Source organism: Myotis brandtii, unplaced genomic scaffold (genome assembly GCF_000412655.1).
Source record: "Myotis brandtii unplaced genomic scaffold, ASM41265v1 scaffold343, whole genome shotgun sequence".
NCBI lineage: Eukaryota > Metazoa > Chordata > Mammalia > Chiroptera > Vespertilionidae > Myotis > Myotis brandtii.
In genome coordinates, this window is record NW_005363209.1 from 2,322,135 (window position 1) to 2,333,720 (window position 11,586).

At 42.1% G+C, this 11,586-nt stretch overlaps 1 protein-coding gene across 1 annotated transcript; it reads left to right on the plus strand.

Moving 5' to 3' along the window:
- The first annotated feature begins 9,306 nt into the window (after positions 1 to 9,306).
- On the plus strand, positions 9,307 to 10,295 carry LOC102246453 (probable ATP-dependent RNA helicase DDX5). Its single transcript, XM_014543933.1, has one exon. The coding sequence runs from the start codon at positions 9,424 to 9,426 to the stop codon at positions 10,207 to 10,209; it is 786 nt and encodes a 261-aa protein (XP_014399419.1). The 5' UTR covers positions 9,307 to 9,423; the 3' UTR covers positions 10,210 to 10,295.
- Positions 10,296 to 11,586: the final 1,291 nt, after the last annotated feature.

Here is an 11,586-nt window from a genome sequence, read left to right on the forward strand (position 1 = left end):
CCTGGCCCTCGGGCACCTGCGCTGCGGGACGCGGGGTCACAGGCAGCCTCAGCTGCGGCCCCTCCGGCGACGACCGATACCCAGGAAACCAACCTGCTTGCTCCCCTCTCCCTTCCCCAGGGCTGGCACGCAACCTGCGGGAACAGACGCTATGAACCCAACTTGGTGTGTCTGGAAGCACTGGCCCTGTTTCCCTCTCCAGGACCCAACCAACTTGTCAAGTTCAAAATGCCCCTATTTCAACCGGCCGCGTTGCGGGAGCTACTGGTAAATAGTGGCCCTCCTTGGGATAGTAGACTTCATGGTACTGAAGAGACTGGCATCACAGTAACTTTAAGAAATGATCGGGGATCACCAGGGTTGGATGGCAGCCTTGAACCTGAGGAATGAGAAAGAGTGTGTGGTTACAGCCACTTCAGCATTAAAACTGCAAACACCAACCCCAGACACCACCATTAAATTCCAGGGCCTGGCCCATTCTTGTGCCACGTGTGGGTCTTTCATATTCCTGTGTAAAATATGCTCAGAAATGCACACTTAGGCATAGTGGGTTGTTTTACTAGGTAAAAACCTACCATATTCCACTTTTGAAATGAAAACCTTGGTCCTACGTGGAGTTAAGCTACCAGCAGATACAACTCTAAATTAGAGTAAACTATTTGGTAGAAGTTCAGGGTTTAAACTACTGCAAAAAATGGAATTTCACAGAATGTTAAGTCCCATGTCTTGGAGGTTGGTGTTCTTCCACACTTGGGCTAGGAACAGTACCCTGATCTATTTTGAGATGACCGTAACATTCTCATTAGTCTCAAATCAGTGGTTCAGCAATTTTTCCACTCTCAGACCTACAGGTTTTCTGAAGCTGTTTGCACCACACCTCACCCCTTGGGGCATGGCTGGCTGGCTCTCAGGGCTTGATATTTGAACTTCAGGATTCTGGTGACCTACTTTATCTGGCAGTCCTGGACACCAAGATGGGAGCAGGGGGGGAAGAATGACAAACAACTGATGGCAAACATTAGGTGCAATGCAATTCTCTAGAATTTTTCATACACAACTTGATATTTTTCATTGGATGCTGTGCTATGTTAGAAGACAAGTGTTAAAGCATATTTGAACCCAAAATACTGACAACGATTGGTGTCAATAAAACACTCCTTTAAGATTCATAAATTATTTGTCACTAAGGTGACTGTCCTTAAAACCTGAAACCCGTCTATATTGACTGGATTATCTATTTGTTTAGAATAAATAGAAGCTGTTTATTATTAAATACAACTAAATAGAAAGAGCAAAGATATAGCTATTTACACAGAAATATAATCTTTATTCCACCAACTCACCATCTGTGTAACTGTAAAATGGTCTCTTTCTGCCCTAGCTGAGTCTGTTTGCTCATTATTGTATTCCTATGTGTAAGCACAATGTCTGTCACATATCAGGGGCTCAAGAAATATTGCTGACTAACACATAGATGTTGAGGATTAAATAAAAAAAATGTATGTTAAATGCCTAGTAAATGTCTAGTTCAGAGAGTGCGATTTTTTCCTAAATGGCTTCATAAGATTGATTTATAGTGTGGTTGTTTTTCATTGGGGGGAAAAAAAACATTTACTTCTCTAAAGTACGTGACTCCATGGTTTGTTAACTAGCCTTCAAAACTCAACACAAGTGTGTTTTCTGGAATACTGTTAATAGAGGAATGAATAGGTTTTAGGCACTATTTCTCTCTTGGGTACCATTATATACAGTCTTTCCTTATTAAGGACATAGCTTAAAAAAATGCTTCCCAAAAGCTCTGCTATAGAACACTAGTAATTTGTTCAACAAAAATTTTCTGAGTTCTTAGGCTGTGTTGGGCAGTGTTATTAGTATAGGGCTTTCAGTTGTCAAAAAACAGACATTGTCTCTGTTTCAATCTAGTGTTATTGACAGGTAAGCTAAGGAAGAAAATGTGCGGGTCCTTTGGTTGCAAAACAACATAAAACTCTACCCAGTTTAAATAAAAAGGAATTTGATGGAAGAATAACAGGAACTCTGATAACTGATGGGCATCCTACCTAGATACCCAAGCTAGGAAGCTGCAGGAGTGAGAGCAACTCCAGAGAGCACAATGGCATTGACAGCAGGATGATGTAGGGGCAGAAATGTCATGACCAGGTGTCTCCCAGGCTGGAATAAGTGGACCCCAACCTATTGTTCTTTGATACTCCCAATTCAGATTCCAGCTTTCAGGTGTCTTAACTTAGAGCGCTACCCAGTCCCTTAGCTGGGGGAGGTTAGGCCTCCTGATCAGATTTAAGAAAGAAAAGTGGATCCTGGGGATGGCTGGAAAACACAGGAAATTTCACCATAGGAAATTGGTGCTGGGGTCAAAGGGGTTGGGGAAACACTGAAAACTGGCTCCCAGTCACACTGTGGCATTAAAGACCCTGAGATCTCAAAGTAAAGAAAGCTCGTTCACTTTCCTAAACAACTATCCTGGAGTTTGGCTGAATATGGAACACTTTTTTTTCCCCCAGCTTACCTCCTAATTCAATTTGAGAAGCATTTTGGAACATGCTAGTATTTGTGGCATTTTTTCTATCTATCATCAGCTTGTCCATGGACCAAGATGTGAAGGCATAGCATAAATCCAGTGTTATCAAAGCTTTTATAAAATTTTCATTTTTAACAGCTCTGTGACAGAGTTGAAATAGTCTCTAGATTGGTAGGATTTTAACTTAAAACTACATCATAAAAGAGCTATATAATAGCTCCTTCTTCAGCTCCAGAATAAACGCCTGTCACTGTTGCTTTGTCCCATAGCAATTGAGGAGGTGTCATTCTTAATGCTAGTGTCATGGTTTCCTGTCACAAACCAGTAGTGACATTAGAAGTCACTGAGCAGATTTCTAATTATTGCACTTCCAGGGAGAACAGATCATTATTAATTGTGCCAAAAAATTATTTTTGGCTGATAATATCCAATTTCCAAGTGCAAAATACAAAATAACTCTAGCTAATGCCCCCACTTATTCAATTGAGGATATATTTTGTAGCTAATTCATCCTATTAATTAGGAGCCACTGCCACTCAAAACCAGTTCTGGGGAAATCTTTTACTGATAATATTTTTCTTTTGTTTTGTTAATCCTCACCCAAGGATATTTTTTCCATTGATTTTTCAGAGAGAGTGGAAGGGAGTGTGGGGGGTGGGGAGGTGGCAGAGAGAAAGAGAGAGAGAGAGAGAGAGAGAGGGAGAGAGAGAGAAACATTGATGTGAGAGAGACACATCAGTTGGTTGCCTCCCACAAGCACCCAAATCTGGGCTGGGTAAAGAACCTGCAATCCAGGTATGTACCCTTTGACTGGAAATCTAACCAGTGATCCTTCTGTGCTCGGGCCAATGCTCTAACCACTCAGCAACAGGGGCCAGGGCTACAGTTAACATTTTTAATGTTTATATTCTCTGTTATGTTCTATGGTATTAAATGCTATTGTTGTTTATATTTTTTCAGTATAATTTAGTACAATTAGACACATAAGTATTTATTGCATTGAATAGAAAATAGTCCCTATCCTCAAGACAGAATATTTTGATTGCACTACTAAATAGGTACAAACAAAATACAGAAGGGATTCTTAGTCATTATGAGGGTAAGACAAAATTTTTAAATAAATTATATATTTTTCATGTATCAGATAAGCAAAGATGTGAACAGATGATAATACCCAGTGTTAGAGAGAATATGGATAAACACCTTATGAGATTCAAGGGATACAAACATTTTAGATGACAACTTATTAATATTTATGTTTGCTTTTGCTCAAATGCACATACTTTTTGGTATAGCAACTCTATGTCTAAGAATGTGTCCTAGAATTATCTCAAACAAAAGTGCAAAACAGTGATACCCTAAAGAAAGAGAGAGAAAGGGTGAGGGGAGGAGGATAGGGAGGGAGAGACAAGTAGAGAGCTAGAGTACATCCCTTGGGGACCAGTCAAATTAGTAATATACTAAGTGGTCATTTAAAAAATTAAGTAGATCTTTATACATTGATGGCAAAGATATACCACTAAGTGAAAAAAAAGCAAGTTGAAGATCAATATGTATAATACAATATAGTTTATGTAAAAGTAGAGGAAGACAGGGACGGAAAGCAGGAGATGTGTGAGTAATAGTGTATTTTTTTCCATTTTATTGGCTCAGAAGGAAAGGGGTGAATCTCAAGATGGCTTCACTCAATCAGATGCTGGGGCCTTCCCTGTCACACCACTGCCATGGGTGGACCTTATGATCCAGGGGGTTGGCATATGTCTTAGGCCATCAACAGGGTCCAAATAGGCCCCTCTCAGGACACAGATGGGATCCTCTCTTGCTAGATGTTGGACGGTGGTGTGACACCAATGAAAAGGAAAACTAACACACTCTCTAGCACAGTGGCAGTTGTATTAGGCTCAGTTGAATGAAAGCTGGGTGACAGGCAGTGCTCACAGTGGTGAAGGATGGTGTCTCTGGATACCCGCTCTGCTCCTGGCTAAGGATTCTTCTTGACCAGTCCCCTATGTTCCCATCATCCCAACTCAGGGAAGCCTACCCAGTCTCCCAAGCTAGGAAGCTCCACTCTCATCATGTCCTTCCCCTACACTTCCTGGGCACACAAGACCCTGCTTTTCCTCTGAGGCCTTTCCAAACTCATAAACTTAAGAAGCAAATCTGGTTTGTTTGTTTCCCAAGCTTCGTCTCTACCATCATCCCTCCTCTGAGGCAAGCTTTATAATGTGCCTACCTGTTGGAATGGTGGTGAATAGGCCAAGGTACTAGGAAATACCGGGAACTAAAAGTGTATCAATAATATCTAAAAGTGTTCTAGATAAAAAACGTGCTCTCTTTGGGAAAGGGAGTGACATGGATCTTTCATCATTCATTTTATACCTTTACTGTTGATGTTTCTTATGAGGAACATGAATAACATTTAAAATATTAAAATGCATTGGTAAATAAAAAGTATAACTTTTTAGAACTGACCTATAAAAATGGGTATTATAATATTTGTAACTGCATTACTGGAAAATAGTAGGCCACATATTTAGAAAAAAGTTAAATATTTTGGGAGTTCTGAAATTAATCAGGGCAATAGGCAACTATACAACTGTACCTGCATGTAAGTATGGTGTGGGTGAAAGATTAAATATCAAACAACAGAAAACACAAATAAATGGACCCCATGCTTCCAACACTTGGTCAAAATAGACCCAAGACTTCTACCTTTCAGCTCTGACTCCATACTCTTTCCTGATCCTCTCCCTGTCTCTTTAGCCATAGTGGCCAACTAGTTATAGTATTTTGGTCAGAGTCTCCTTTTTCAGTCATAGATCTTTGGCTTCTGTTTTAAGCATCAGAAACTGATTCTGGATTACTTCAGCAAGAATGTGCCTTATTGGAAAGATACTGGTGGCTCAGAGAATCCAAGGACTGAGGGAAAACCTGAACAGTCAAGCTTTGAGAAGGACCAGGGACCCAAATAATATCCCTCTATCCAAGATTCAAAGTCCCTGGAGAGTCTAATTGGCTCAGTCTAGGTCCTGAGCTTGTCACTATGCTGGGAGGAGGAGAGGGAGCAACAGGACCATATGGAATGGAATAAGGAAGGAATATTTCCCAAAAGGAGCAGTGACGTTCTCTTACCTCAATAAGGGGCAAGAGATTCAGCACAGGCAAAAAATAAGTAAATAAAATTTTTAAAAAGCCATTCATTACCTCCATCTTTTGAAGGGAGAGTTAATGAAATAATTTTATTACTATTTCCTTTAATTATCTCCTCTCCTGCCCTGTTACTGCTTCAAAACACATTTCAGATGGAATCAAAATAATTAAAGTTCTTTGTCATGATAAAAACTATATTTAAAAGTGATGAATAACCACTAAATATAAAGATGACATCGCAGTGATCTTGTTCTCTCTTTTACGTTTAGGCTACCTATCACAGAATTCAAACAGAACACTTGATGATACATCAAAATCTTAGTTTCTAATCTTAGAACTCTGTGTGGGATCAATTTTCACAGAAATTTCATCACTATTTTACAACAGTATAATGTAGATTAATGTACCTGATGCTTCTAAAATTCTAATTCCACAGCAGTAATGTATGAATTTAACCATGTCATTAAGAAAAACACACTGTTAACTTCATTCATTAAAATCACTTTTTCATTCAAACTTAACTAATGTTTACCAGGTTACATCAGGCTAAAGGTAAAATAGGTCATAATAACTGTCAAATACAACAAAAATATTTCCCCAGCTTCACCCACTTCAACTTGTCTCAAAGGTGTTTTACCGGGAGCTTTGTTGACTACCCAACACACCCTCAGAACCCAGGAGATGGTCCTTTGGTTGCAGACACAGTAATTGCTGCTTGCATTGGTGCCTTGTAAACCAGCTCTTTCCTTTTTACTTACCTTTAAAAAAACAGTTCCTTTCTTTCAAACCAATGGTTCTAAGACAATGCAATCACGCCTCCCAGGGGACATAAGGTCTAGAGCAGTGGTTCCCAATGTGGAGCACACACCCCACAGGGGGGCAATTTGATTTTTAAGGAGGGAAAATTGAGAATGAGTTATTAACAGTGAATTTTTTGCATTTCTTATGGTTCTAGGGTCCTCACATACAGTATATAAATATACATTGTGACATTTACGCATTTCAGTTCTCTAGTATGTTTTGAAACTTTATTTGGTATTTTTCATATCACTTCATATTATTATTAATTTTAACAATTTCTTAGTGATTTCTTCCCCAGTACTTAAACTGTCCTTTCATTCTTTTATTTTTCTCTTTCATGGATGCCATGTTCTTTGGAAGCTTGTTTAGACCAAGTAAATGGCCTCTTAGGCCCCCTTCATGTGAATAGGAGTTCACTTTTTGAATAATAAGAATTATATGTCACAGGGGGAGGGGGCATCAGGATTTTAGAGATACTTAGGTGGGGCATGGACAAAAAAAAGGTTGGGAACCACTGGTCTAGAGATATTATTGTTTTTCATGACTGGAAATGAGGATTCGACCGGCATCTAGAGGGTAGATCCAGGGATGCGGCTAGGACATTCTGAAATACACAGAACATCCCCCTGCACAACAAGGAATTTCTGGTCCCAAATGTCAATAGTGGCATGTTTTGATCTCTTTTGAGTAAACTTGGAATCATATACACGTAGTACTTTTAAGATTTCAGGGCATTATTAATGCTCGCTCTTATTACTGACAATTCTATAAGTATTATCCATCTCATTTTTTTTTTCTTCATGAATGAATGCTCAGAAATTCACCTAATTCACCACAAAATTAATTGCAGAATTTGGGTGTGAAACCCAGGTTTCCAACTCCCAAGCTCAATGCCTTTCTTCTTCCGAGTGGAGGAAAGAATCATAAAGAAGACAGGCTAGAACACTGCTTCCACTGAGCTCCCAGGATACCTGGCATGTACCCCTATCCTTCATAGTCATATTTTGCTGAACTTTTTAATGCATAATGTCCTTCATTAGTTTGTGAGTTCAACAGCATAGCCATTGTTTCACTCTTTTGGTCTTACTTTTTTGTGTCCTTTACCAGGCCAAGCACAGGTATTACAAAAGTACTCAGTAAATTTGTTAGGTGATAAATGGATAGGTGAATGGATGGATAGGAGTTAAGAAGCAGTGAAATGCAAAACAGTATTAGGCACCATTGTGTTGGAATTATATACCTCAGTAGGGGAATATTGAGAAACTAGGGGCCCAGTGCATGAATTCGTGCACTTTGAAAGGAACTATGGGCTGTAAGGCTGCAGTGGGTGCCGGAAGCTGGTCCATCCTTGCTGCTTGACACAGTCGCTGCAGGGAAGAAACATCTGCACAGCATATGTTTCAAGGGACCTGGCATATATGGCATACTGTTCTTAATATGTTTGCTCACCTTCTTGGCACTATGTGTTTTAACCAAGGTCACCTCTCTGAGAAAGGTTGTTTCCCCAGGTAGGGATTTTTCTCTGAAGTTAGGGAGGGAATAAAACCCCTTAACTAAATGCCAGGCGGGTAGTTAATCACTTTAACTGCGAACAATCACCCTTAAGCTACATAATCTTTACTCCCTGGAATGGAGATAAGAAACGCCCTAACCTTTGGAATAGAAATTGAAAGGATTAAAATCAACTGGTATAAATACAGATGTAACAAGACAATAAAACACAGAACTTGGCTGGAGATCCTGGCTAGAGATCCTGGCTAGGCTGCTGATCAACTGAACGCTGTCTCCGTGTCATTCCTTCTTCGTCGACTTCATCCACACCTTTGGGGACCCCTGGACCTGCTGAGGTTAGAATTCATTTCCACCGGCCTGTAGGTAAGCAGCTCCCACTCCTATCATCGCCGTCCTTCCACCGCTGCTGCCCCCTCAAGGCTTCGCTATCGTTGAAGCCTCCACCAGCAACTCATCGCATCCGTTTCTCTCCACTTCGTTCCCTGCCAACCGCAATCATTGACGCCATGTTGGGCTATTCGAGTGACCGAGACCACGGCCGGGATCGAGGGTTTGGTGCACCTCGATTTGGAGGAAGTAGGGCAGGGCCTCTATCAGGAAAGAAGTTTGGAAACCCTGGGGAGAAACTAGTTAAAAAGAAGTGGAATCTTGATGAGCTGCCCAAATTTGAGAAGAATTTTTACCAAGAACATCCTGATTTGGCCAGGCGCACAGCGCAAGAGGTAGAGACATACAGAAGAAGCAAGGAAATTACAGTTAGAGGACACAACTGCCCAAAGCCAGTTCTGAATTTTTATGAAGCAAACTTCCCTGCAAACATCATGGATGTGATTGCAAGACAGAACTTTACTGAACCCACTGCTAATTGGTGAGTACTGGCACATGAGCCTCTAGAGCAGGAACAACTTCCCACACTTAGTCAGTGGGAAAATAAAACAATGCTTTGAAAGTTCCTCCCTCACCTACACAGTAGTCGTCATGTCGAGACCTGCCAGAGAGAGACACATTCTCAAGTGAATCCTGGCTTCTTGGAAGTGCTTGCCTAGACGAGACACAGTGCATAAAAACAACTTTTTGGGGACAGGTATGTTTTTCTTGCAGCTGCAGTTGTAAGGTCTTGGCAAGACAAGCAGTGTGGCCAGAATTTTGAACTTCTGATGAGTGTGTAATGCAAAGGACCATGTACATTTTTGTTTAAAGGTCCTCAAAATGAGCACATGAAGAGGTTGCTGTGAACCTTTAAGTGGCCCTACTGCACAGAAGCATTCAGATGTCACTTGATGACCTATACGGGGACTTACTGATTTGGGGATGTGTTAGGGAATACACATCCTTTTTACAAGTGCTATCATTGGGTGGGCAATAACACAGATGAAGTGTGCTTTTTTTTTTTCTCCCTCTTTTTCCCCCCCCCAACCTCAATGGTATTCCTTCAGGGAACGGATAACCATTTTAACTATTTTTTGCAGCCCGTACCTTCTTGGGAATACAAATGTCTAACTTTTTATTTTTGGTCTGGCTGTTGTGGTGTGCAAAACTCCATACATTGCTATTTTGCCACACTGCAACACCTTACAGATGTGGAAGATGTGAAATTTGTCATCAATTATGACTACCCTAACTCCTCAGAGGATTATATTCATCGAATTGGAAGAACTGCTCGCAGTACCAAAACAGGCACAGCATACACTTTCTTTACACCTAATAATATAAAGCAAGTGAGCGACCTTATCTCTGTCCTTCGTGAAGCTAATCAAGCAATTAATCCCAAGTTGCTTCAGTTGGTTGAAGACAGAGGTTCAGGTCGTTCCAGGGGTAGAGGAGGCATGAAGGATGACCGTCGGGACAGATACTCTGCAGGCAAAAGGGGTGGATTTAATACCTTTAGAGACAGGGAAAATTATGACAGGGGTTACTCTAGTCTGCTTAACAGAGATTTTGGGGCAAAGACCCAGAATGGTGTTTACAGTGCTGCAAATTACACCAATGGGAGCTTTGGAAGTAATTTTGTGTCTGCTGGTATACAGACCAGTTTTAGGACTGGTAATCCAACAGGGACTTACCAGAATGGTTATGATAGCACTCAGCAATATGGAAGTAATGTTCCAAATATGCACAATGGTATGAACCAACAGGCATATGCATATCCTGCTACTGCAGCTGCACCTATGATTGGTTATCCAATGCCAACAGGATATTCTCAATAAGACTTTAGAAGTATATGTAAATGTCTGTTTTTCATAATTGCTCTTTATATTGTGTGTTATCAGACAAGATAGTTATTTAAGAAACATGGGAAATGCAGAAATGACTGCAGTGCAGCAGTAATTATGGTGCACTTTTTCACTATTTAAGTTGGATATTTCTCTACATTCCTGAAACAATTTTTAGTGTTTTTTTGTACTAAAAAATGCAGGCAGTGTTTTCACAAAGTAAATGTACAGTGATTTAAAATACAATGAATGAAGGCAATGTCATGACTGGGGGTGTCTGGTATATGCCGCATACGTGGAGTTGTCTTGTGCCAAGAGCCTGACATCCTGGGCTGAGAAAGCCCTGTCCCGGGACTCTCCTTTGTCCAGTACTGGCCCCTCTTGCCCTTGTGTCAAGAGGGACCCCCTTCTCACAGTCTATCCCTCCACAGCTGTTGCCTGGGCTTTCTGTTCACGCTGAAGTTGAGGCCTCGTGGTGGCCGGTGCCATGGATCTGTCTCTCGCCCAATGGTGTGAGCTGGGCCCTCCCTGGAGAAGAAACCTGGGTTCCCCAAAAGATGTGACCAGAGCTGGGGCCCCACCAGCAGGTGAGGGGAGCCCAAGGCAGCCTGGGCTTTCTGTTCACGCTGAAGTTGAGGCCTCGTGGTGGCCGGTGCCATGGATCTGTCTCTCGCCCAATGGTGTGAGCTGGGCCCTCCCAGGAGAAGAAACCTGAGTTCCCCAAGAGATGTGACCCGAGCCGGGGCCCCGCCAGCAGGCGAGGGGAACCCAAGGCAGGTGCTGGGCGTGGAGGCCACAGAGGCATAGGCTACCAAGGAGACAGAACTGAACCTCTTGCAGGGGGGCGCTGCCCCTCCCTCATTCGCACACCTCACATCACCCTGGTTGGCCCCGGAGGATGGCTGGTTAGCCAGAGAAGGGTAAGATTCCTCAGGGAAGGATCAACCTAAGACAGGCACAGTCACAGAGGGGCCATCAGGAGACAACTTGGGGGTCAACAGAGGTGGGGCACAGACCTTCACCCCCCCAACTTTGCAGAGGCCTGAACCCTCACCCCTCTGAGGGACGTCTCCTGCCCCCATGGCTGCTTCTCTTCCCACCCCCAGCTCAGATCAGGACCCAGGTAAAGACAGAGACTGGCTGACAGCAGCTGCCCTCTCACTGCAACAGGACTTGTTTCCCATTTCTACCTTGGACCACAGGGAAAGGGGCAGCTGAAGGAAAGCGCTGTGTCAGGATGCTGCTTTCTTCCTTTTATTCTCCCTCTTTTTTCTAAACACTTCCATGCCTTGTAGTTCTTTTGCTTTCTCTTCTTTTTCTCTCTACTACCCTCCATCTCCACCTCATCCTCCTCCCCGGTATCATCCATAT